Source organism: Peromyscus leucopus, chromosome 4 (assembly GCF_004664715.2).
Source record: "Peromyscus leucopus breed LL Stock chromosome 4, UCI_PerLeu_2.1, whole genome shotgun sequence".
NCBI lineage: Eukaryota > Metazoa > Chordata > Mammalia > Rodentia > Cricetidae > Peromyscus > Peromyscus leucopus.
The window spans coordinates 117,146,425-117,169,222 of record NC_051066.1 but is presented as its reverse complement, the minus strand read 5'-3'; the positions used below and the strand labels follow the sequence as shown (position 1 = coordinate 117,169,222).

The 22,798-nt window shown below is 36.0% G+C and overlaps 1 protein-coding gene across 1 annotated transcript in view; it reads right to left on the bottom strand.

Annotated features, from left to right (window-relative positions):
- Nucleotides 1-22,798, bottom strand: part of Macrod2 (mono-ADP ribosylhydrolase 2) — a 1,962,999-nt gene that overhangs the window by 1,501,148 nt on the left and 439,053 nt on the right. Inside the window, exon 4 of the mRNA XM_028884439.2 lies at nt 10,089-10,118. Within this exon, the coding sequence (XP_028740272.1) occupies nt 10,089-10,118 (30 nt within the window). The remainder of the gene's footprint in view (nt 1-10,088; nt 10,119-22,798) is intronic.

Sequence of the window (22,798 nt, the reverse complement as noted above, 5' to 3'; positions counted from 1 at the left end):
AGTTTTCTGTCATCACTAAGCTTAGACCCAAAGAGAAACTGTATGTAGTGATCACATGCCTTGACCAAAGGTAAACTTTGAGCAAGTTCAAGCAGCTACCAGAAGTCTACACAACTGAAGTGTGCTTCAAAACCACTGGAAAACATAGCATCTCCTAAAGAAATCAATCTGCATTCTAAAATGACCTTGATTTTCAGATCAAATATTGATTCTTTCTCATGTTTCTAAAGAGCTGGGACATTTTTCAAAAACTATGAGGTTGAAGTTTTAACTTTTAATTTTTCTGTCTGATGATTCATATTTGAAAACTTTGCTTTACTGTATTGGTGTACGCAGACTGAAATAGTCAGAGACCATTAGGGCCAGAACTGAATATGACAGAATTCTAAGATCCTTATATTAATATGGAACAGTAATAATGGGTGATAATTGTTCATTATTAATAACATACCAAGAATTATTTAACTTGTTTAACTGATTTAGTTTGCACATAAACTTGAGAAATAAGAAACACATCACATAACATACACAGCCTAATCATCATTTATCACATAGCTGTTCTTCAATGGGGACATATTCTTGAACATATTGTATAATTTAATCGGTAGTAACTACATTTATTCATCTTTGTAGATCCAGATACTACAAAATAACACAAGATATTACAATTTAACCCTGCTCTAATGAATAGTTTTGGATGAAAATTGTAAATATATAATGTTATAAATGAGAGTGATACTGCTATTTCAATTCTAAGTGTATGTCTAAACTGTGATAATAACAGAGGTGAGAAAGAACCAGATTTACTTTACACAAGTTCACCAATTTTTTGGCATGAGTTGCTCAAAATACCTCATTTTGATTTTTTAAAAAAATTATTGAGGCTCTATATAGCTATCTTCTCTTTTATCCTTAACATTTCTAGTTTGTGACATCCTTTCTCTATTTTCTTGCTTAGTCAATCACATGACTCACCTTAGAAATATTCTATGTGTGCCTAAGAGCAAAGCCTACTTTGTAGTCACTGCCTGGACCATTTTATACTTGAAAAGAAGGATGGTTGTTTAATCATATACTTCCAGTTTTTTATAACTTGCTGATGCTATGTCTACATTAAATTATTTACTTAGTGATTAAATTGTTGAGAAAAGAATCCACTTTGATGTCAATTATTAAATTATTCCATACTAAAATCTGTAAGTATTGCTATTGAATAATCTACTCAATAATCTACAGCTACTACTAGGTGTCTCCTCTCATAGTTCTCCAGACCTCACTGCCTGCTAATTATAAATCCTTTCCTTTGGATTCCTTGTTCCTCCCTTTGTGTCAAGTATGTGCTGGAACATGAAATAATGTTATTTTATTTGTCCTCTCCATGTGCCTTAACTGATAGGCTCAGTGCAGTCTTGCCCTAAGGCTATGTTTAGGTTTCCTTCTCCTGGTCTAGCAAATGTTACATGAAACTGGAATGCCCCTTTCTCAAGTTCATAATTAGTTTATTCTCTGAGCATTTACATGTTTGAAATAAAGGTTCCTCAAAACACCTACTGCATAGATGAAATGAACTGCTGTTGGAATGATCTTCTGTCCATATCTATATATACAAAATGCCTGGGCTTATTTGTGGGTAATTAACAATTATCTGTATTATCTTTCTATAAAAAAAAAAACTCTCCTCTACCACATGTGAGTATTGTGAGCTTTGTTACCCCACAATTCCGGTTATTCCCCTTTATTTGAATACAGCATCACCATATCGTGCAATTATCCAGCACCTTTCATCTTTTGCGCTTATACCATAATGATAATAATAATGACAACTGCAGTAATAACCATTTATCTAACACTTTGTATTTAAAAAACACTTTACAATGAGCAATTAGTTATTCCACCCCAGTGAAGTAGTTTGGTATCATTATAATCATCTTTCCAGAGGTGGAAACTAGTATGCAAAATAATGAATTTGTCTTAACTCATGAAAAAAAATTAACATCTTTGAGCCAAATACAGAGCTGTAACAGTACAGACACTCATGGTGGGGCTCTCCAAGAGTATGTGACTGAACCCAAGGGATCTCACTAAATTTGCTTTCACTGAGAACTGCCCAGGTTAATCTGTCTGGAGAGCCGAGTAGATACCAACATTTTGGGAAGGAAGTGAAGGAAGTGTAAAATAGTGGAATAACATTCTCAACAGTGCCAAAGGCATGAAGGTTTTGCTAGTTGCTCCCAAGGAAATTTCCCTACCTTATGTTGCCAGAAAACTACATCAAATACAGTAAGCTGCCGGATTCTGGCTGGCATCTAGTTTCCCCAGAACACAAGGGGCTTTAAGCAGAAGTATTTTATCAGCACTTATGCTTCTCACCATGTGCATAGAATCCATCGCCATGGTGATAAGTGAGAGATATTTAAAATAGGACTTCAATAGAGTTCAATCTCTTTTTGTGGTTTTGAAGAGATTATACTTTAACACAAATAATCAAGTACTATGTAACAGCTGCTATGTGATCAGGACCTGTGTGTGTGTGTGTGTGTGTGTGTGTGTGTGTGTGTGTTCTTACCTATGAGAGTACTTTATAACTGTAAATCATTTGCTTTGAAATATTAACTTGTACTTCTAGGAAGTTAGTTCCCATTGAGTTAGCCAAACACAGTAAGAGTACATATAAAACTCTAGGGTTTTTACTTAGGAATTCCTACAACTGAAAAGATGTTTTTTGTTGTTTTTGATATTTTTAATATTTTTGTAATTGAAATTCCTATCCTAAAGCATCATTTAATAATTTAAGCACTTTCTGGAAGAATTAATTAACTTTGTATATTCTAAAAGTTAATTATCTAAAATGTAAAAATAACAAAATATTTTCCAATTATAAAATTAATTTAAAAGTTCAAATGCAAAAATAAAAATGGAAATGAATTCAAAAGGAGACTCCAGCTGAAGCATAAATATACAAGGTTTTTATAAAATTAAAAACTTGCAATCTTTGATAGGATAAAACCTGTATATATTAATTATAATATGTCAATAACAGGTTGCTTAGATTAAAAGGCTAAAAGAAAAAAACTTTCTCATAAAGTCAAACTATCTAAAAAGGAAGCTGTAACTACAAACACTTGCCATTTGGTGAAACATGACTGAAGCATGCCTTCTATGCAATCTGTGGAATTTAAGCACCCTGTATTTAATTCCTCCACCTATACAAATACTCATTGTTCTCTGTATCTCTCATGTTTAAAAAATGTACTGTGAAAAGTTATGTGAGTTTGTCTTTGCAAGTTCTTTCAAACATGAAAGATAATACAATGATTAAAAATAATTACTATGAAAATACACACAGCATCATCAATTTGGCTACTTAAGTGGTTTTTTTTTTTTTTTAAGATTTGGGGTTTTTTTTTTCCATCAGAAAATTACTCAGATAAAGTGATTAACTTTCTAAAGCAAAGTAGAGAAAACCAAGATATCCAAGTATGTAGAAACTGTCAGGACCATTATATGAAAAAGAAACACAGCTTTCAGATAGTGCACTCCTACCAGGGGAACATTCCCCCAGGGCCACGATGAGAAGGAGCATCTGATCTTCATGGGCACCCCTCTTCATAGGGCTGATAGACGGGGAGCTCCCCTTAGAAGACAATTGGGCACACATGCAGAAATACAAGTAATCTCACACACTTTAGTCTGTTCACAGAGACCAGAGTTAGAGATGAGACAGTCAGGACATTAGAGGAGTTCAAGGCAGACATATGACTTGATTCAGGACACCTCTCGCCACCTTCCTTCACTAGTAAGAACATCTGCATTTGGACAAATGGCAGGCATGAGAAGGGCAGCCAGGTTAAGTGGAACTTCTAACTGGAACTAAATTAGCTCATGTTCAATGAGGAGAAACTGGGTTTGGAGATGGTGACTAGATGATGGACGCTGTGCAGGTGAGGTGAGCATGTGTGGGCAGTCTGTTGATGACAGCCACCAGAGCACACAGGTGGTTCTGTTGGTAGTTTCCTGCCAACTCCACCAGCACCAGAGCTCCTGACCTCACTAGGAACACAATCACTCCACCTGGAGTATCATTCCTAGACTGTTGGAGGGAACTGCTTAATCAAGGTCCAAACAGAAGAACAGTGAGAAGGCTAGCCAAAAAAAAAAAAAAAAAAAAAAAAAAAAAAAAAAAAGCAAGACACAATGTCATCTATGAGGAAGCACATCCAAGTGAGCCACCCTTCTCTGTTCCTAGAAAAATACTACCTCTTACAGCATAACTCTTCTGGGAAGATTTCCCTGACCACTTAAAAATACTAACTTCTATCCCTGCTTCATTTGTCCTGTGTGACAAATACCTTTTGTTCCTCAAATGCTTATGTGTAAATAGATAAATTCTAACTGTTCTTAGTTCTAACACTCTTTACTATCAATACTTTTCACTTTAATATCAAGACAAGTACAAAAGGGGTAACCAACAATTATAAGGGAGGAAGAGAGGAAAAGTAAAAATAAAATAGGTTGAGATCCATATGTAGGCGAATGCTCTGGGACCTGCCCTGACTCCTAAGCTCTGTATCCTTCCCTTTCCTCTATCACATCTGGACCCTGTGATCTATGCTAGCAGATTTCACTACCTGCCATGCCTAGGATCTATGCCACAGGAGGTAGTCTAAGTTTAAACCTAAATCTGTATGGCCTAACAGCTCTGCCCTTCCTGAAGTTCCGCTCCCTGTCTAAACAAAATGCAGCACTCTCTTGGTTTCTCCTGCCCTGCTGCTTTCCCAGGCTGGAGAGACTGTCACTATTCTCCTAGACCCATAGTTGGGACATTCTACCTGCTGGGGGCAGACCAGCTGGTGAACTCACTACCAGCCATGCTTCACTCACCCCTGATAGACAAGCATGGATACCATACCCTACCCCCTGCAAACTGGCCTTGGTTCCTGGCTATTGGCCATTATCCTAGATTTCTCCCAGCATGCCTGAGGACTAAATACATGTGGAGGGTTATTGGTGTAGGAAATAAGGAATCAATGAAGGAATGAATGATATACAATGAAACATAGAAAAAACATAGAGACTTTGATCAATTTAGTGATACATGTACAGTATAACTCATTCTGAATGTGGAAGAAGGGTAAAAGATGACATTCCGTTCTCTTGTGAATGGTTAACAAGCAACTCATGGGCTGACAAAATGACTCAACAGACAGAGGTACTCACTGTGCAAGCCTGTCAATGTGAGTTCCATCCACAGACTCCACAGTTGATAGGAGAGCATGTGTACTGGCATGTATGTAGCTACATTCACACACGCACGTGCACACACACACACACATACACATACACACACACACACAAATAATAACCACAATAAGCCGGGCGGTGGTGGCGCATGCCTTTAATCCCAGCACTCGGGAGGCAGAGGCAGGTGGATCTCTGTGAGTTCGAGGCCAGCCTGGGCTACCAAGTGAGTTCCAGGAAAGGCACAAAGCTACACAGAGAAACCCTGTCTCGAAAAACCAAAAATAATAATAATAATAATAATAATAATAATAATAATAATAATAACCACAATAATACCACTGGTAGTAGTAATACATAATTTAGTAAAGAGTTAATCCATGAAAGTTGACTCAACCATATTAGCACACACTTAAAGGCTGCTGCTCATTGGATTGTAGTTCTGGGTAACAACCCAAATGCTGTGTGAGAGAACATGTCTAAAGTCGACTTTCCTGTGTTTTAGAGAAAGCATCAAATGTCCACTAGGTTAATATCAAAGTATCATTTTAATTCAAAAGATCCACATCAGAAGAGTCCTGAGAAAACTGGGGAGGATGTAGGAAATTATAATTATGCTGCTAAGTCTCCCACAGAGGAAGTCTGCATTGATTGGCTAATCAGTAATCAATACTGCACACACAGTAGTTACCCAACAAATATTAATTGTGAAAATGGATGATGAACATTTGCATATATGTGTGTGGAAATAAATGTTGTGTGGGTAGAAATTCACAGCCTGTATATGACAGAAAATGATTATGACTTCACTCTTCTCAAGCATAGACTTGATATTTACTTAACATGTACTGTCTTGACACACAAAGTGGTCATTAGTAGCAAAACAGAATTAGAAATTTTCTACAGGTAGAACTGTTGAGCAACCTCAAAATAACTTCTGCTAACCTAAGACCACTGAATTTTGTTCCTATTTGGCCACACCTAGAAGACATAAAAAGCCAAAAGAATTTGGGGTAGAGAAGATCCAAAGAATGTGTCTAGTTTTCAGTCTAAGCAAGTGGCTTTCCATGCATTTGATCCCAGGCTGAGTGTTTAGTTTTCATTTGGCAATGCTTGCCTACTCTCAGAGTTTTTAAACTAAACTTGGCATAAAATTCTCAAGAATAATGTATATAGTTAGAATGCTAATATAAATAAAAGTATTTAATATAGAGTTTTTATCAGATGCAGAAATGATTAAAATAACAAACAAAATCATGATGCAAAAAACAATATTAATTTGCACTGTTAAGAACTGTCATTCAAAATATCTTACATTATGCTTCATGTGCTTTGACAGACAAATAGGGAAGAAAATGCCATAAACAATACCCCGGACTGGTCCAATCATCATGCTCTGCTTCATGTTAATTATTGCATAAGTGTAACAGACATTATCTAAAGCCACAGGTTATAAAATTGGCTCTTGTCTGTTATATAATGGTCCTGATGGAACTGAGAAAATTAGTTCTTAGTTGTTACTTCCTACTAATTGTACCTTTCCATAAAATTTAAGGCTGCCCATGATTACTTCTTTCATATTACATGTTCTAAGTACCAGCATATAGAGCCTTATGCATACAAGACATCCTTATTGCAGGTAACTGAATGTGTATCACAATGTTTTCTAAGACTGATTGACCTAAAACACATGAAAAGACATATAAACCCAAGCATAACCCAAGGGTACCATAAGATGGTAATGTACTTGTGCTCTGAAAATTTGCTTTTTCTACATATGGACAAACTCTACTAATATCATGGGAAATGAATGAGAGGAACTGAATGCAGGTAGTGATGTAGATGATGCTTTTCTTATTTTCATGAGTCTCAATCTGCATTGACAATATGAAAGGACACATATGCTTGTTCTTTATTGGATAATTTGAAGTTGTTATTTATAAACATCAATGAGAGGATTTCGAAGATTTGTCATAGAATCAGAAAGTGCAGAGAGAAAGCTCAGAGTATTCCTTATGTTCAATTTTTTAATAAAATCTACGAAAAACCAAGTTTGTATTTGAGAACAGTTTTGACAATTCCAGAAGTATATGAAAGAATTTAAAACTCTTGACAACCTGTTTTAAGGGGAAAATAGAGTCATATTAATTACTTGTAATTTATCTTTATGATATCACTGAGTTCCTAGATTTACAATTCAGAAATTGTAAATCATGATGAATTTAGCAGCCATGTAGATGAAGACAACAGTACTAACATTAGGGACACAGAAAACTGAGCCTGTCTATTTCTTCAATGAGTACACAACTAAATGTCATACCACTGCTTAAATGTACCTTCTCCAGTAGGCTAGAAGAGCCATAAAAATGTAAAGCCAGTCTCTAGAGCCGATTATTTTTCCTTGTACCAGCCATGCTCATGCACACTTATGCAAAGTCACTTGAGGACAGAAAAGTGATCATTATGGCATGTGGACACATGCAGCTCGTTGCTCTCTCAACCTTCACTTCTCTTCCTCTACAATAACCAGAATAATTGTTTTTGATGAACATATTGCTTCCTAAAATCAAAAACTACTAGGAATGCAAGGAATGAATATTTTACCAAACTCAGTAAAATGTGAGATTTAAAGGAAATCTGCTTAAAGATAAAAGAAAATTGACTCATCCCTGAAGACACTTTTTCACAGTTTTTGCCTTTCTTATCCTTGTCTACACTTTATTTATGGTGGCTTAGAGCACCAGCAGCCTTTAAAAACCCTGAGGCACTGAAATGGAAAGCTAGGAAGGAAGAACAGAAAAGGAAGTGTTTGAGGCTTGATGACACCATGAATTATCATGCAACCAATCCAGTCTATCTGCAGCACAAGTTCATGTGAAACACAAATGTATCTCTATTCTTTGAAGTAGAATGTTTGGGAGCTCTTCTCCATTATGAGCAGAAAAACTGATTTTAACTAATAAAATTGGTTGACTCACTCTTTAGAAATAATTAAAAGCAATAAATGAATCATTTAACTAATTTGTTGCTATAAGTTGATAAATCTACTCATGTAAACTCCATCTTAAAATTACACTTTACCTATTAGTCACATCTTCTAAAATACGAGTATGTCTTATAATAGAATCACCCCTATGAGCAATTTATCTTAAGAATCTTTTCTTCATACACTGCACTTTGGAGGGGGGATAGACCAAGACTCCAGCCCCTAAGGAAAATTTTCCTTTCTGAGTCTCCAAAAGTACAGTAAAATGTACGATGAAAAAAATCTGTAGAGTTATATTTTCTAAAATAAATTGGGGAAGATCAAAATAGACACTTGTTAATCTCCTACTATTCTTTCTCATAGCAGACATTCTTGCTAAATCATCACAACACTTTAGGAATTGAGTGTCACTCAGGTTGTATTTCGGGGAAGGCATGGAGTATTAAGTACCTCTTTCATGTTGTTTGAACAATAACAGACTTCAATCCCACATTCTCTCATCCTATTTAGGATATGTACTGACACGTGACAGTATAAGCAGCACTTTCTACTTTAAACCCCTTTTCATCATTCCAAATTCAAGAGTTCCATTAAAATTGAACAATAATGTTTTTTATTTCTAAATAAAACTTATATTAGAATCTTCTATTAAGGCCAGTACATTTTTTAAAAGCCTTAAAGTGATGCACAGTCCTACCTACTACTTGATACCTACCTGAAAATGAAAATGCAGAACAAAACAGGGAGAAGAAAGGGAATGGGAGAAGGAGAGAGAGACTAAGCCAATCCATGAACATCTGGATCTACTGTGAAAATGACCCTATCCTAACACACTTTCCCCTAGCATTTTATACATTGTCTTCTAATAAATAGCCACACAGATATGCAGCAATATGCTTTGAGGGAAGCAGCTTTGCACTCAATTATACACCGAAGAAAGATTGAACCATGATTATGCTTTTATTTCTAGATAGAATGTATACTAGCATCTTCTATTAAGGCCAGTACATTTTTAAAGCCATAAAGGGATTAACAGTCCTAACTGCTACCTGCCACTTACATTAAAAAGGAAACCCAGAACAAAGTAGGGAGGAGAGGGGGGATGGGGGGAAGAGTGAGAGGCTAAGCCAATCCATGAACATCTGAGTCTACTGTGAAAATGACCCTATCCTAACACTTTCTCCCCTAGCATATTATACATACTGCAGCTACAAAAGCCTTCTTATTCCCAACCTAAAAAGAAAGCCATAGTTGCTGGATTCTATCATAAGAATCCCGCAGTATGGGAATGTCTCCCTCTCCTTTCACTTTGAAGACTTTTGCTTTCTTCTCTTACCTAATACAAAAAAGTAAAGCATCAAAAGTAATTTCTCTTGTAGTTTTCCAAAGAAGCAGATGAAATATTAAGATCTCTAGGCACAAAGTCATGAAAAGCAAAACCAAGCAATTATGATTAAAAAGAAAAGAAGACAGAGCCTACAAACATATTGGCACCTTGACATTCCTATTAGCAGCGACTCTCATCTTCTACGTGTGTATTCATGTCAACAGATTACAGCCTCTCTCTCTCTCTCTCTCTCTCTCTCTCTCTCTCTCTCTCTCTCTCTCTCTCTCGTGTGTGTGTGTGTGTGTGTGTGTATGCATCCCTTACATCAAAGATAACAAGAAGAAAAAAACAGTTTTGAACATAAGAATAATTCTTCAAACTGAAGCATTTCTATTATAAAATATTTTCTAGAATATTAGTTTTGTAGTTGATAACAATAGCAAAATTAGCTTGCTGTAAATATCACAGAGCTTGATAATCATCTTTTGGTTAATGTAACAAAAATGTATTTGAAGTTAAGCCAAATTCAGGACTTACCACCACCTCCTCCAAGAAGACTGGCATTTGCTGTTAAAGAAAAGAAAAGAAATTATACTTTAAAACATACAGGAGACACAGTGTAGCACAATAGTTGAAACAGAAACTAGTAATTATCATGTATCTTATGGACATATATATAGAAAATATGTATTTTCATATAAAGACAGACTTTATCACTATCATACGACAGTATGAAAATTAGTATTTCCCTATTATATCTCCTTTTTCTCTTCAAATGGCTATGCTCATATATTTCCTTGTAACAAAGTTAAGTACATATTGAAATCCTTTTATTCTCCATCTGTATCTAAATTGATCTTCTGAGTTTCCATTTTATGAACTGTAGATACAACAAAGCTACTTAGGCAATTTCAATGATTTCAAAGGACAATGTAACAAGAAAATATAATGATAATTTAAATTAAATTAACTATCATCAAACAAAACAATCTCAGGAAATTTTGCTGCAATAAGAAGTCAAACTTTTACTAAAGCAACAGACTTATTTATTCATTTTTTTGTGTAGACTCTATTTGGGAGGATGATAGAAATGTTAAATAGTGGTATGTGAATTCTCATCTATTTATTCAGAAATTCAGCCTATGTATTCCTGGAAGGCAAATAAATATAAGATAGTTTGATGGGATTAATCTTAAATGGGACATTTATATTGTCTAGTCTATGAAAAAGGGAATATTGTAAGAGAGGGGGCAGAAAGAGTGCAAGAGCCAGAAGAGAGAGAGGCAGGCTAAGAAATGCCATCTTCTGGACAAGACACAGACATTACAAACATGAACTCACAAGTGCAGGTATCTGATCTAGATCTGTACGAGAATGGACCCAACAGCCAGCATGGATGGAAGAGGGGGTCAGGGTTTATATCCTTCATTGATGAAACATTCATTATAGACAGGTTCAGGTAGATGGGGAGTCATTGTCTTCAGATGGGAGCCCACTAGTGACCTCGTGGAGAGTTCCATCCAGTGGTCACACAGATGTCCCTAGTTAAACTAAGTAGATCACAATAAAATTAGAAGTTCTGAAATCAGGAAAGAGCTTGAGGGAGAGAAGAAGGGGGTGACAGGGATGGGAGGGAGATAGAAAAGGTTCACATAGAGTAATCAGAATTCATTGTATACAAGTAAGAAATAGTCAAAGGACAAAATTAACAAAAATGAAAATGAAAAATACAGTTGGGTTGCACTCAAGGAAGTAAAATCGTCTAAAGATTACATTGTAGACAATTGGTTGCAGTATTAAACAATGTTACATTTATGTTTATATAAACATAATAACCTTAAGGTAGAACTCAACACACACTGCATAGGCTGGAGAGATGGCTTCAACATTACAGTGTTACTCACAATCAAGATGTCAATATACTGCACTGAGCTTTATTTCATACACTTACATATCATTGGCACTGTTTATGCATGTTATTAAAAAAGGTTTTAGCAGTATTATGAAAGCAGATGGCAACCAAAAGTTAACTAAAGATTAAATTATTTGTTTAGGAAAGAGGAGTCCTTTGGTGTGCACTTTTGTGTACATTGCATTAAATCATGATTGCCATAACCCAAAAAGTAAATGTTATTAGTTATTATTATTAATTATTCAATCAATAAATAATTGATCACATGAAGGATATATGCCCATATTCACAGGTCAATTAGACTAAATGTTTGATGGTGTACTGATTACTCCAACACTAAAAAGCATATCATAAAAATGCACGGAGAGCTAATGCCTTGGAAGGTCCTTTCAATATGTCAATATCAGATCATCAAACTCTGTCTTATGTGATCTTCCAAGTATAGAATTGTCTAACTGCCGCTGTCCCCCCGCCCCAATAGTACTTTCTCAAAAACTCAAGCAGAATAGAAGTGCCACTAATCAATCAGAAACTGAACTCTTTTGATACCACTCACATTCCAGACCCCTCTGGTGTCATACCAAAAAAAAAGTGTGATATTTACATGAACACTAACCAGAGCATATCTTGGCACAGGCCCAACCTTGTAACTACTGAGGTCAATTTGCTGCAGGGTCTGAAAACAGTAATGAGAATTCTCATTTGTCTCCTCTCTGGTAGATGAATTCCATGATCAACTCATATCTCTTGGTTAGTCCAGCCATACCTTCAAATCTTAATGTATTTCTAAAACCACATGTCATTTCACACACCTGCTTTCCACCCCATTTGACTGAAAATTACTTTCCTGTCTGTGGGTTTTCCAGGCCCTTGGCATTCCATCTGCAGTCTTCCAATTTTTGCATTTTCATTCATAAGAAAAAATGTATTTCCAACAATAAATAACAAAAATAAGCAATATCTCTTCACTGAGTGCATCATGGCAAGGAGTACAGTAATGTGTTGTAGTCTATTTTGGTCCATCATTCATCAATAAAGGTGGAGGTGATATGTTTCGAGAGCCCCACCCAGAGCCCCTCTGTTTAACCAGGCATTTGTCCAGTAGATGAGTAGGAGTAGGTGTAGGATTTAGACTTCCCGTCCTTGCCAACCATCAAGTCATTTTATGTTAATGTGTGCTCATGTCTAGATGAGTCTATCTGTAACACAAATATAGAAGTAATATTCTTCAATAAAACTGCTAAAAATAGGCAAAGTGACTTCTAATATGATGTTGCCCCCACAAAGCACCTCAATTACTATCCAACACTCACTAGGCAGACAAGTTAATATTTCTTCCATTTTAAGGAAATGAAAATAATTTTTGTGGGTTCAAAGTTAATTTCTTAATTATTTCTAATAAGTTAATACATATTCCAATTAGATAAAAAGCTCCTTGAAATTAAGATCTGAACTTACTAGCTTGTTCTGCATCAAACAATTTTTAAATACATGTTTTAAATTGTGAGATAATTGATGGGCTTAGTCAATTCTCTTTTTATATAAGAAGTACTTATTTGCTGAAGTACAGAAAAACCGATCTTTGGCCCTACATATTCTCTAAAATCAAAGACTATTATAGAACTCTTAGAGTTTATTTGAAATGTTTACAATTGAAAGCACATGGTATACATTTATACATCCATCAAATTTTCTTTCCAGAATGACTGGTGATCCTGCTCGGGGCTTTTCCTAGAGTGTCACAGTGAGGTGTCAGGGGACAGGACAAAACAGATTACATACAAACATGATACCATTATTTCTATAGTAAGATTAGGAACTCTACTATGAACATGTTCAATAACCAGAAAATTTCTAAGCCCTAAAATAAAATGCCCAATATACTATTGGGATAGGAAGCAAAACTGAAATTACAGTAATTATTTCAAAGATTGAGTGAATGCACAACTCACACCAACCATTCTAATTTAATGGATCTGTGTTTTCACTTCAAACAAATTAGCTTGTTTTAGTGAGATGAACAGTCTAGGTGCTTATGACATTAAAATTTTTAATATAAATAAGAAAAACTTTTCCTTAAAGCTAATTTCATAGTGGCAAACACAGTAAACTTGTATGATAGATAGATAGATAGATAGATAGATAGATAGATAGATAGATAGATAAACAGATAGAATATATATTTTTATATGTATGTATTATATGTCCTAGCTCACTCTCTATTGCTGTGATAAAGACCGCTACCAAAAACAACTTGGGGAGGAAAGGGTTATTTGGCTTATATGGCCCAATAATCATATCATTGAGGGTTGTTGGGGCAGGGGTTCAAAGCAGGAACCTGGAGGCAGGAACTAAAGCAGAGACTTTGGAGGAGTGCTGCTTACTGACTTGCCCTCCATGGCTTGCTCAGCTTTGTTCATATATAACCCAGAACCACCTGCCACTGGTGGAAGCATCCACACTGGTCTGGGCCCTCCCACATCAATCATCCTATAGGCCAGTCGAATAGAGGCATTTTCTCAACTAAGGTTCATTCTTCCCAGATGACACTAGGTTGTATCAAGTTGACACAAAACTAAGCAGAACACTATACAAATGATTGAATTTAATGTTTGTGGGAAATTTCTGCTCCTTTTAAACCCAAATTCAACTTTTTAATTCATCTTACCAAATTTTTATGAGTATAAATATTCACACTCAATGCAGTAAACCAAAAACTTCAGTACATTGTAGTCAGTCTTTTCTTGGGCTGATCATCCAAGAATTTAACAATTTCCAAAACCATATTACTATATTTCAAAATAAAATTGATAGAAAACTACTTCCAAGAAAGGAATTTTAAAACTTAAAAAACTTTCCTAAATAACGCATGGTGTGCATATCTCATTTAGAAGAGATTAGTAAAAAAAAAAAAAAAATTAAAATAGAAAAGATTACAATCGAACTTGTGATACAAATCATGAAAACACTGACCCCAAAACCAAGCAACCTTGGTTTTAATTCTACATCAGTTACTAAATAACTGAGGGACTTGAACAAGTCATCATTATCTCATTTATCTTCTATCAGATAATAGACTCAATCAGGAATGACAAACAGGATTCTAATTCTTCTGACTTACTAATTAAAAAAAAATGTAATCTCTCTCATTTGAGAAAGAACCTGGAGAAAATTTACACCCAGTGGAAAGAGCACTAAGCATGATTTAAGGCTTTGGTCTGGGCAAGGGAGGGCAGCAACATTAACAGCATAGCAGTCACCTTAGCTTGTATTTCTGGATCACAAGACCACTCAGTATTGACTGCTTTGGTGCAATAAAATCCTGCCCAATAATCTTAAACATCTGCTTACATTCATTCTTTAGAGTAAATGTATTCACTCTATGTATCTCGCTATTATTTAGAGTCAGGAGCAAGGTACAGGCACACGCTTGTGTTGGTCAACGGACAATTTGAGGTTATTGGCTGTCTCCTTCCACTGTGTGAGTCCCTACAATCAAATTCAGGTAGGTAAGTCTGACTGTGAACACCTCTATCCACGGAGCCATCACACTGACATTACTTTTTAAATATATATATATATATATATATAAATATATATATATATAATTTTACAATACCATTCAGTTCTACATATCAGCCATGGGTTCCCCTATTCTCCCCCTCCCACCCCCTCCCCTTACCCCCAGTCTACCCCTCATTCCCACCTCCTCCAGGACAAGTCCTCCCCGAGGACTGCGATCAACCTGGTAGACTCAGTACAGGCAGGTCCAGTCCCTTCCTCCCAGACTGAGCCAAGTGTCCCTGCATAAGCTCCAGGTTTCAAACAGCCAACTCATGCAATGAGCACAGGACTTGGTCCCACTGCCTAGTTGCCTCCCAAACTGATCAAGTCAATCAACTGTCACACCTATTCAGAGGGCCTGATCCAGCTGGGGGGCCCTCAACCTTTGGTTCATAGTTCATGTGTTTCCATTCATTTGAGTAATAATTGAGTAAAACTGAAATTTATTATAAGCCACAGTCATCCTAGGGACCTCCATGCTATATATATAGCCTCTATGGTTCTATGGGTTGTGGTCTGATTGTTCTTTATTTTATATCTAGAATCCACCTATTAGTGAGTACATACCATGACTGTCTTTCTGGGTTTGGGTTACCTCACTCAGGATGATTTTTTCTAGTTCCATCCATTTGTCTGCAAATTTCATGCTTTCATTGTTTTTCTCTGCTGAGTAGTACTCCATTGTGTACATGTACCACATTTTCTTAATCCATTCTTCTATTGACGGGCATCTAGGTTGTTTCCAGGTTCTGGCTATTACAAATAGTGCTGCTATGAACATAGCTGAGCATGTATCTTTATGGTATGAATCAGCATTCCTTGGGTATATGCCCAAGAGTGGGATGGCTGGGTCTTCAGGTAGTTCGATTCCTAATTTTCTGAGAAACCGCCATACTGATTTCCACAGTGGTTGTACAAGTTTACATTCCCACCAACAGTGGAGGAGTGTTCCCTTTGCTCCACATCCTCTCCAACATTGGCTGTCATTGGTGTTTTTGATTGTAGCCATTCTAACAGGTGTAAGGTGGTATCTCAGAGTCGTTTTGATTTGCATTTCTCTGATGATTAAGGATGTTGAGCACTTCTTCAAATGTCTTTCAGCCATTTGTAGTTCTTGTTTTTTGAATTCTCTGTTTAACTCTTTAGCCCATTTTTTAATTGGACTGTTCAGTACTTTGATGTCTAGTTTCTTGAGTTCTTTATATATCGTGGAGATCAATCCTCTGTCAGATGTGGGGTTGGTGAAGATCTTTTCCCATTCTGTTGGCTGTCTTTTTGTCTTATTGACTGTGTCTTTTGCCCTGCAAAAGCTTCTCAGTTTCGAGAGGTCCCATTTATTAATTGTTGTGCTCAGGGTCTGTGCTGTTGGTGTTTTATTTAGGAAATGGTCTCCAGTGCCAATGCGTTCAAGAGTGCTTCCTACTTTCTTTTCTATTAAGTTTAGTGTAACTGGATTTATGTTCAGGTCTTTGATCCACTTGGACTTGAGTTTTGTGCATGGTGACAGATATGGATCTATTTGTAATCTTTTACATATTGACATCCAGTTATGCCAGCACCATTTGTTGAAGATACTTTCTATTTATTTGTTTACTTATTTGTTTACTTATTTATTTATGTGTGTAGGTATAATGCCTGCATGAAGGTCTATGCATCATATGCATGCCTGATGCACATGGAAGCCAGAAGAGGGTGTCAGATTCTTTGGGACTGGAGATACAAACAGTTGTTAACTAACTGCCATTTGAGTGCTGAGAATTAAATCAGGTCCTCTGGAAGGGCAACCAGTACTCTTAACCACTGAGCCATCTTTCTAGCCGCAGCAGCATTTGAAAAAAAATAAATTTTGACTGTTTTTTGAAGTTCATGAGTCTGAAAGAATCCAGTATCTTATCTCCACAGCAATTATTTGTTTTCTTGATTCATTTCTATCTCACCCTAAACTATCTTGTCAAACAAGCAACAGGCTGCGAGACTAGTCTTTAAACATTAATCAAAAGTCTTTGTGCAGGGCTTTTGTTTGCTTTTCATCGTATTATACAGGAAATTATACTTGTTTTCATCTGAACAGAATCCTGACCACCTAGCTCTGCTTATTTATTCTGATTTCTTATTACAATGGAGCACATGAGATGTCAAAATTATTGTTGGCAACAACTTTCCCAGGAGCTCTACTTAGAATACCAATTTCATTCACAACTTGTTATTACAAAAGAAATGCCATCCTTTATAATGACACAAATTTTATTTCCTATGCTTTGAAGTTCAAAAAAGGAAGCGCTAAAAAAATAAATAAATAAAATAAAATCCCTAGCACGAGTCTGACTCTAGAACACATGCCTTCTTATCAGGAGTGACCACCTCCACTGACAGCTGTGGAAATACAAGCCACACAGAAAAATGCAGCCACAGTTTGGCAACAGCCTTTGGTTCACACTTCACTAGATTTACACCTTCCAAACAAATTCTACAGAATGCCAGAGGTTAGGGGCAGCAGTATGATTTCCTGCTTTGAAGCTGACAAAGAGAAAATTAAGCATAGGCTTAAGTGTTTCAGATATAGAAAGCAGGCAGAGACACATGATGAATACCTTACATTTCTTTCTTACTGCAGAAGTCAAAGGAACCATTGATTATTCCAGAGTCTTTATGGCTCATAGAGGCTGGAACTCACCATGAAGCCAAAAGCACAACACAAAAGCCCCTAGTATTGATAAAGAGGTGCAAAGGCACTAAGAATTGCAAGAGTTTCTTGGAATTATTAACAAAATCTAACAATAGAAAACAAAGTCACCCCGACTGAAGTGTATGGAAGGGGTTACAGCGGCCTGTTTTCCTCACAGACTGACTCTGAGTGCTCAGCAATTCTGGAAAATACTGAATTGACCCAATCCCTTCTCTTAAAAAAAAAATGGAAAGTTCAAGAGGATCAAGGATTATGGAAACACTTGTCTAGAACCAGCCAATCAGGATAACAAGCAGGAACATTAACTTGGATGTTTCCTAGTATCTTTTTCTCACTATGACATGTGTGCAAGTGCGTGTGTGTGTGTGTGTGTGTGTGTGTGTGTGTGTGTGTGTGTGTGTATACCTCCAAGTTCAAAAGTGGCTACACAGGCAATATACATGGAATCTTTTGAATACCACTCTGCGGAAGTTCACTAAGTTGATGATGAAGAGAACAAAATCACCAGCAGGCAGCTCCTAACATTCGTAGTGAAGGCAGCTAACTCAAAGTCAGCAAATGCAGCATGTTCATCTCCATGCCAGGCTCATCCTCTTGACAGTATATTCTGGATCAATTGTAATTTCAGTAATGATAATACTGGCTCAGTTACAAAAGCTGGATCACTTGAGTAACCCAATCTGGGGTTTTCCAAACAAAGAATGGACAGCATTTCTAAATGGGGTAGGGGAGGTGTGAATGCACATGTATTATGGCTGCAATAATACAAGAAATTTGAAGAGCAGTTTAGTTTTAACTTGTCTTCAACAAAAAAGGTTTTGAACATAAACCAGTTTTCATTTGAAAACTAGAAGATGTTCTTATCTGAGAGAATATGATATACTTTTAGCTTGATTAAAGCATAAGCTTCACCATGCACCTTTATATACATACTGTTTGGGGAGGCTGGCTAATTTGTTTCAATAAAGTCAGTCAATATCCTTTAAAAAAGACTATTTTACAGTTCCCTTGTTTCTTATTATATCTTCCTTATAATATTATATACCTTCAATATTATATACCTTACTTTCTTTCTGCAGTAAGCATTTTGAAGGATTTATTTTATATTACACTATAATTTAACTAAATGAGCCAAAATATTAATTCTCAGAGTAAATGTATGAAAATATTGAGACACAAAGAACTTCAAAAGGAAAGGATATGGTACTACTGGGCTTCCTTTCAAAAACTATGAAGTTGAAAAATCCATGAAGGCATAGGTCACATTTGTTGGAGTCAGCAAACCATGTATAATTGACACTAAGTGTTGGATAAATACTTATTAAATATATAGTGGAATGAATGGAATATGAAGGAATGGAAGAAAAAGACAATGAAAAACATTTCTAGGAAAATAAGAAGGCCACAATTCTGTCCCTGAGTGCAACTGTGTTGGGATGGAGTCAAGCAAATCTAGACCCAAAGCTAGAGTCTATCATTGACCTTGAGCAAATTTCTCAAAGTCCAATTGATTAGCTAACCTCTTAGAGTCTCTATTTGCTCATCAATTATTTGACAAAAAAAAAATAGTCATCTTGCAGCTTTGTGCAGAAGAAAGTGGTGATCTAAGTGACTGGCATCTGACATGCCAAGGCTTAGAAAAGGTCACCTCCTTAAGCTGTGGTATTTACTACAGTGCACTCTGACCCATACCATTAAAAGCATCCAGACCTAGCCTAAAGCCTTGCAAGGTAATGGGCCATTCCATTTTGGAGAACTGCGTTGCCCAGCCATACTCTGACCTGTCCTGTTCTACTCTGTCACTGGGGTTGGTAGAAGGTAGGACTTCTGCAGAGAGTCAAGTGAGGAACAGGCCTTTTGCAGATTTTTTTTAAGTTCTATCTTTGGACCAAGGTTCATTAAAGATCCAGTTCTAGAAGTCCATAAAGAGAATGGATATCAGCATTTTTCATATTTTAACTATTTATTTGCTTCTAGCTTTTGCTGGTTTCATTTTAAAAGAAGTATGCTATTTTATGCTTGCTTGCTTGCTACGTTCCAAAGTCCATTCTCTGTATGTCTCCCGTTCTCGGCCTTCCCCTGTACCTTCTCTTACTCTGGCTCTTGCTGGGTCTAGCCAAGGGTGCCCTGGCATGAGATGATGAGAGAGATAAGAGAGAATGCAGAGTTCACTAGTCTGACTCACTTTCTGAGGGCTGACTTTGTGGATTATGCCCCTTGAGCGAAGGTTACTGCTCTAGTCAAAGTACTTCAGTTTACGACAAACCTTTCTCTCTTTTGGGTTCTAATTACCTGCATCTTCTCTCAGCTCTTGGCCTAGAGTGGTGACAGCCATGTTGTTGGTAGCCTCCAGTTCTAAACAATTCCTTAAGGTCCTCCTCATTGACACCTGGCCCCAACTCTTAGATCTAATCTCTTTGTAAACAAGCCCCCTTTTGAGTTATCCTAATTTGACGGTTTGATCTATATTCTCTTGGGACCCAGACTGAATGTGTATAATTTATATAGACTAGGCAGGACTGGTGGCTAGCCAACATCATACCTATTCATAGACTCTGTTACCTTAGATTATATAAGGCTTCATCCTGCCCCTATGCTTCAGTTTGAAAGATTAAGCAATATATAGGAAACTGTTTTATTTCTTAAAATATATACAAGTATATTAAAATATGTATAATTACATCATAATATGTTAGATGATTGAGCATATTCTTTCATAAAAGTTACATGAAAGAGCAAATAGATTAAAGAAACCCAACTCCTCTTATGTACCATTCTGATCAACACTTTCTCTTTCAGATAAATATATATACACTTATGTAAAGTGTCTATTATTATAAAATAAAACTGCCACAAACATCATTTTCTCATTTATGAATATGACATAGTTCTAAGAAAATAGCATATATCAATATAATATTTCAGAATTTGTATAAGATTAAGGATGTGGCAGTGTGCATCTTTAAACCTAGCACTCAAGAGGCAAAGGCAAGTGAATCTCAGGAGTTTGAGAATAAATCAGGTCTACAGGACAAATTCTAGGCCAGCCAGGGCTAAAAAGTGATACCTTGCTCAAAATCATGTCTACATAAAACCATTCCTATTTCATGGTTACTTAGATTGTTTCCAGTAATTTTTTCCATTATGTATGAACAGTGCATTCATAAATATACTCTATCTGTATGTCTACATAGTAATTTTATGGAATGAATCCTTCAAAATGTTTATGGTCACAGAGCACATGTATTTTTCAAATTTAACTGTTTAATTATTAAAGTGTAAATATTGAAATATGTGCTAAAACTAGTCAAAATTTATTATAAATAATAAACTTTAGGGGCACCTGAAACATTGGTATTAGCTTATGATCATCAATAAGTAATCTAAAACAAAGTGTTTTGTCATGCGAATGAGGCTGCTTTTGACTTAACTATAAACACATTAGTGAAGTTTTCAATTATACATGAAATAAATCTGGTCTCATCTCCCAAGTACTAGAAGGGTCTGGCGTTTGTTTACTTGCCTGCTTATTGTGTGTGAAGGTGGTTGGGAGTATGATGAAGGGGGCATGCTACAGTGCTCATGTGGAGAGCATAGGACAACTTGGTGGAATCAGTTTCTCCTTTTATCTTTACTTGTGTTCCAGGGTTCAAACTTAGATCATCAGGTAACGAGGTCTTTTGCCCTCCAACCCATTCTACCAACCCAAAAGGGTCTGTTTCTAGAGCCAAATCAGCTTATGTGTGCTTTTGTGTTTACTATAGATAGAAACTGAAACAGGTCTTGAATTTCAAAGCAAACTGAAGACTTGAAAAAAAGAAACAAACAAAAAAAAAAACTTGTATTGCTTTCTAATAAAATTCATTATGAATTTAAATTTTACTTTAGGAGCTCAACAATAAATTTCAGAAGCTATTAACTTATTAAAAAGATCTGGAGTGCAGATTAAAGAAAACAAAGAAACATAAGAATGCTTCAGCTCAATAAGGGTTTCAAGGCTAAATATCTTGTTCCCATGATAATTCTGACTTTTCTGTTTCTTCTCACTTAAAACCAGCTTTTGAGTGTATGCTACAATTCACTGGGTAGCCCTTTCTTTTACACAAGTGCAACAGAAAGCTGAAGAAATATATGAACTATATTGGTTAAGAGTAATCATCAGATAATTACTCAAATTTGTAATTGTAGCACAAATCCTCACCACTACAAAAATAGCATATAGTTGTTGCTTTATTAGATGCCTGGTGCATTCCTAATTAGTTTACTGCCCCAAGAAGCTGACCAGGTAGGTACTGTTTATTGTTCATTGTTTTCTTGATGAAAGGATTGGAACATAGGAAGGTTGATTCATGTGTACAAGATAAAGCATCAGTGCTAATATTTGAAATGATGTAATATTACTCTCATGTTTACAGTCTTAAGCAAATCCACAATTTCCCATTGCTCAGAATTGGCAGAATAAGGATTAGAAGAATTTTAATTCAGATTTCTATCTTTTTCTATGTATTATTAACTTGCTTGTTGGTGAAGACATTCTCTAGGAAGAATAATCCTACTTACACTAAATTCAATAGATCGTGTTCCTACTTACCTAATCTAAACACATCACTTTAAATCCATATTCATTTTCCAGTTTGTTAAAGTCTTACTGTATAAATAAAATGTGCTAGGCCATAAAGGAGCTGAGCTGCTTCATTCACCCAATATAATACATCACATAATTCTGAGCTAACCACATGCAGCAAATTTGGTTTGTGATATGATCAATTTACCCAAATGTTAAATAAGCCCGTATATGACTCATTTCCATCAGAAAGTCTGAGTCACCAAGCCCTGGACAAGGTCATATACATTTAAGTAAGCTTCCCAAGGTGGAACACATGACCATTGTCAGAACCAATAGATCAACAAATAGATCATGACAACTATTGAAGCATCTATTATTTATTGAGCAGTGATTAAGAGTTTATCTGTCTGGCATCATCTACAAAACCTTCTTGTAAATCTACAGCAAATGAGGAAACAGAGGCTGTCATAAGACTAAACTTATTTGCCCACAGTGATAGGTTGGTAGGTAAATAATAA